This window comes from Mustela nigripes, chromosome 13, assembly GCF_022355385.1.
Source record: "Mustela nigripes isolate SB6536 chromosome 13, MUSNIG.SB6536, whole genome shotgun sequence".
Lineage (NCBI taxonomy): Eukaryota > Metazoa > Chordata > Mammalia > Carnivora > Mustelidae > Mustela > Mustela nigripes.
In genome coordinates this window covers 30,117,475-30,122,056 of record NC_081569.1, presented here as the reverse complement: position 1 = coordinate 30,122,056, position 4,582 = coordinate 30,117,475, and the positions used below count along the sequence as shown (strand labels likewise).

General features: G+C 56.6%; 1 protein-coding gene across 4 annotated transcripts in view; it reads right to left on the bottom strand.

Annotated features, from left to right (window-relative positions):
- Nucleotides 1-952: 952 nt before the first annotated feature.
- The window catches only part of STOML1 (stomatin like 1), a 10,252-nt gene continuing 6,622 nt past the window's right edge, over nucleotides 953-4,582 (bottom strand). For 2 of the 4 annotated variants that reach the window (XM_059371855.1, XM_059371858.1), the window contains 3 exons: nucleotides 2,990-3,185; nucleotides 2,375-2,587; nucleotides 953-1,863 (listed from right to left, as the gene is read on the bottom strand). In XM_059371855.1, coding sequence (XP_059227838.1) covers nucleotides 1,670-1,863; nucleotides 2,375-2,587; nucleotides 2,990-3,185 — 603 coding nt within the window. In that variant the 3' untranslated portion in view covers nucleotides 953-1,669. The remainder of the gene's footprint in view (nucleotides 1,864-2,374; nucleotides 2,588-2,989; nucleotides 3,186-4,582) is intronic. The other 2 variants (XM_059371856.1, XM_059371857.1) reach the window with 2 other exon arrangements.

The following is a 4,582-nucleotide window of genomic DNA, read 5'->3' as shown; positions in this document are numbered from 1 at the left end:
TGGGGAATGGATGTGACAGCCCCAACACGGAAGGGGAACCCCATGGAGGGCAGAGGACCATGTCCCACTAGGCCTGGAGGGTGGTGGGAGGGTGGCTGGTGGGGGCAGAAAGGACTGCAGGGAAGGCAGTCTCCAGCTGAGGGCAGAGCAGGGGCAGCTGGCTGGCCTCTGGCCCTCCATGGCGAGAGCCCGGGAGCTGAAACCTGAACCCCAAGGCCACCTAGTCCACACTAAGAGGATTTCCCAAAGGAGGGAAAATGCAGGCACTGGCAGAAACAAAGGGGAAAACTAGACTGTGCCAGGGGAGCTAGAGAGGCCCCGAGGGGAACAGCCTGGTGCCAGAGGACAAGCCCAGGACTGTTTCACAAAGGGGAGGTCCCGATTTCTCAGAGTTTCGTTTTTTCACAAGACTTTCTGGGAAGTGAGATTCATTTCTTAGGGCTGAAGACGTAAAAGGCCCCTTCCCTGGGCTCCCTGGGGTTTGGGCTGGAGCACAGCAGCAGAAAGCTGGGCCAGGCTCCCAGGGCTAAAGACCTGGCCTGGCCTCTAGGCCCACTTCCTTCTGTTTCCTTCCCTTCTGCTGGTGGAGAAACAGGGACCCCGGGGGTGGGGGTGTGGAGAGGCCCGGGAGCGGATAGCAGCTCTGACTCCTCTCCTGAACGGGATCAGACACCCACCCCCAACCCTAACCCTAGGGAGGGTGTTTGCAGGACCAGCTCTGACACACCCATATCCTCTCTTTCCTAGCCAACTTCTACCCCAAAGAGGAACAGAAGAGCCCATACCTGCCCCAGGGTCTCTGAAACCCTTGGCAGAAGGGGAACTGTGGGTGATTCACACGCATATATTAAGGGTGTGACAGCCTCCCAGCCCTGGTCCTTGCCCAGGTGGCAGTAGGGGCATGGCCTCGGGGATTCCCCAACCCACCCCATGCCCCCACCTCTCTTCAATACATTGTAAACAGCACATTTATTGGTGGTTTGCCAACCTCTGGTAAAAAGCACAGAACAGCAGGGCTCTCCTACATGCTGCCCTGGGCTCCAGCCCGTCAGGCATGCAAGACGGAGCTGGGGGACGAGTCAAGACATCTTCAGGAGCAGGGCCAGAGCGGAGAAGGCCCCACGCTTTTCCACCACCACTGCCCAGGGCCTGGGCCTAGAGAGCAACCGGGAAGGCAGGCCCAGCTCGATCCCCAAATCCCTGCCCTGAAGTGACTCTTCTTGGTGGCTGCCCTCCTTCTCCACACTCAACCTCTCTGATCCCCACCCTGGAGCTGGGACCTGAGCCACATGCTTGGCTCCCTCACACCAGCCCGAATCCATGCAGCCAGGCTATGTCTGCGGGCCCCGCCCCTCCAGTTAGGTCGCCAGCAGAGCGGGCCGGCTTGGCTCTCGTTATCACACCATGTACCCGGCTCAGGGCTGGGCATTCAGCCGGGGAGCAGGATGGGCAAAGGCTTGTCCAGAGAAGCACTCCAGGTAAGGAGGACAAGGCGGCCTGACACAGTCTCTCCCAGCTCTGGTGTCGGCCCAGTCTCCATCCCTTGGCTCCTGGCTGAGGAAGGCCTCAACAATCCAAGGTGTGGCACCAGTGCCGCCTTCTCCTCTAAGATGCCTCCCTGGCTTGATGCCAGACTTGGAGCTTGGCTACGGACAGTCAGCCAAAGCCGCTACTTCAGGGCCCTGAGGACAGCCTCCAACTTCATGGCCACGGCCAGGTCACCCTTCACCTTTAGCCGCCCACTCATGTAGGCCCCCAGGGGCCGCAGCTCCCTGCACAGAAGGGCCCGCAGGTCCGCCTCGGTCATCTCCACCACGACATCAGGGATGCCGTCAGGCACTCCATGTCCTACCCTCCCGTGCCCTGTGGAGGGAAAGAAAAATTGAGCACTGGTATGGCTATGCAGCAGGGGGAAGGTCTGGTTAGCATGGCCCACTGGGAGGAGTAGAGAGTAATAGTCAGGTGTTCAGGTTCTAATTCCCTGAGTTCAAGTCTTATCGGCTGTAGGAGCACTTGGGGCCTCAGTTTCCAAATTGGTGAAACGGGGAGGACAATCATCCCCGAATAGAGGCTCGAGGTGAGTTGTAGGGAGATCATGCATTGCACGTGCTCAGCACAGAGACTGTCACGCAGTCGGCCTGTACTGTGTGCGGGGCTCGGTCTGCAACCATCAAAGTCGTCCTTCTCACAGAGACAGGCTGGGAGACAAACCTCCAGATTGTGCTGTCTGAGCCACAGACTGCTATGAGGTCCCTCTAAACTGTGGCGGGAACAGAAGGATTTTAAATTTAAATTTAAAAGAGGACCATGGGAAGGGGGCAGCTATAAGCAACCTGGCTGGGAAGGTGAGCGAGGGCAGGGAAGGCAGTGGCACCTGTAGTGAGGTCGAGGAAGTAGACGCTCTGGGCACCACTGGGCAGGACGACATTGAACTGGTAGCAGGCGCCAACTTGGCTGACCAGGGCCTCCGACAGAAAGGGCTGCAGAGCAGTCAATAGTCCCTCCGCCACGGGCTGCTTTGGGCCGGGCCCAGCACCAACAGGAGGCGCAGGCTGCTCGACTTCACTCACCATCTCCAAGGTGTCTGCTGGCGGTGGCCAACAGGGTTGGGGAAGGAAGCAGAGGGAAGAAAGTCACTGTGCTCCCAAGGTCAGGCTCACTGTGACCTCTGCACTTCTCATGGCAGCTCCCTCTCATAGGCCCTTCAAGCCTGCGTTTGACTTCCTCCTCGGCTAAGAAGCAGCCCCTCAGCTTTCACCCCTGGGTGCTGTCCCCTCCTCCCACGGAGGCTCCCGAAGGCCTCCACCCACTCAGACAGCTCTCTTCGCCGCCTTAGCATCCGTCAGCTCAAGCAGTAGGGACAGCCTGAGCAGCTGGGCAGGTGAGCACTGCACAAACATGCTCAGCTAAGACAATGGGCCCTGAGCCTGTGCAGAACACTGAGCTGAGCGCCCCAGAAGCACCTCCCCTTCTTTCTAGAGCTCCTCACCTGGCCCTGGGGCTGACAAGCCTCCCGCCACAGAGGACAGGCCTCCTCCCAGGAAGTGGAGGGCCAGCTGCTGGAGAGTGCTGTCCAAGTTGGGCCCCGCTGGGCTGTCCTGGGGTGGCTGGAGCACGGCCTCCACTGCCAGCTCTACCCGGTCCACCTCCAGTCCCCAGGCCCTGGTCACATCATTGATTTCCAGCTGAAAAAGAGTGTAGGCGGAGAAATGGAATTAAGCCGACAAGCCATTCTGGGAGCACCTTCTTTAGGCTGGAGGCACCACGCCTCCTGTTCCGGCCCAGGCTCCCTCCTGAGGAACACAGGCAGAGGGCAAGTACATACAACCCAGGAGCTGGTAACTGGTGTGAGTAACTAGGACCAGGCCTGACCCCCTGGAGGCCCAGGGAATGGGCAGTGATGCCGGGTGGAGCGGGGTCACCCCAGCCAAGGAGTACACCAAGAAGGAAGACTGTGATGTGACCTAAAAGAAATATATGTTTCCATTTGATCACTCGACTGACTAAAATATACTTCTACGTATTTGTCTTTGTTTCTGACTTAGCTCCTACGACCCTTGGAATTGCCTGTGAGAAGAGTGATAAAGGGGTCTTCTATGAAGGTAAGAAAGGTGACTTTTGGACCCACTCAAGGGTGGGAGCTGGCTGCCAGGAGGACCAACTATGTGATTGGAGAGTTGGAACCCTCAGTCCCACCCTGAGCTATGACCAATGACTTGGTCGTCAGTACGCAAAGAAGCCTCCAGAGAATTCCCAGAAGGACTGGGTTCCAGAGCTTCCAGGCTGGTGAACGCCAGAGAGTGGGGTGCCTGGGGAGGGCAGGAATGTTCCATACGTACCTTCCCCAGACCTCGCCCTGTGTCTCTCTTTGGTTGTTGATTCATAGCTTTTATCACATTCTTTAATAAACTGGTAAACGTGCTTCCCAGAGTTCTGAGAGCTGCTCTAGCAAAAGGACCCAGGGAGGTGGCTGGAACCCCCAACCGGAGCCAGTCAGTGAGAAGCACAGGTAACAGCCTGGGGCTTGTTACTGGCATCTTTAGTAAGGGATGGGGGGCAGTCTTGTGGGACTGAGCTTTTAACCAACGGGATCTGATGCTATCTCTTGGTAGACAGTGTTCAAAGTGAGTTGAATTCTAGGGATACCCTACTGGTGTCTGAAAATTGCTGGGTGCTGTGTGTGTGGAAACCCCCTACCCCACACTGGAGTTGGGTCCAGGAACCCCACAAGAAGGACTCTTTCAGGCAATGGGAACAACATGTATAAAAGCCTGGACATGGCTGCATAGTATTCCATTGTGTATATATACCACATCTTCTTTATCCATTCATCTGTTGATGGACATCTAGGTTCTTGCCATTTGCAACAACGTGGATGGAACTAGAGCGTATCATGCTTAGCGAAATAAGTCAAGTGGAGAAAGACAACTATCATATGATCTCCCTGATATGAGGAAGTGGAGATGCAACATGGGGGGTTAAGGGGGTAGGAGAAGAATAAATGAAACAAGATGGGATTGGGAGGGAGACAAACCATAAGTGACTCTTAATCTCACAAAACAAACTGAGGGTTGCTGGGGGG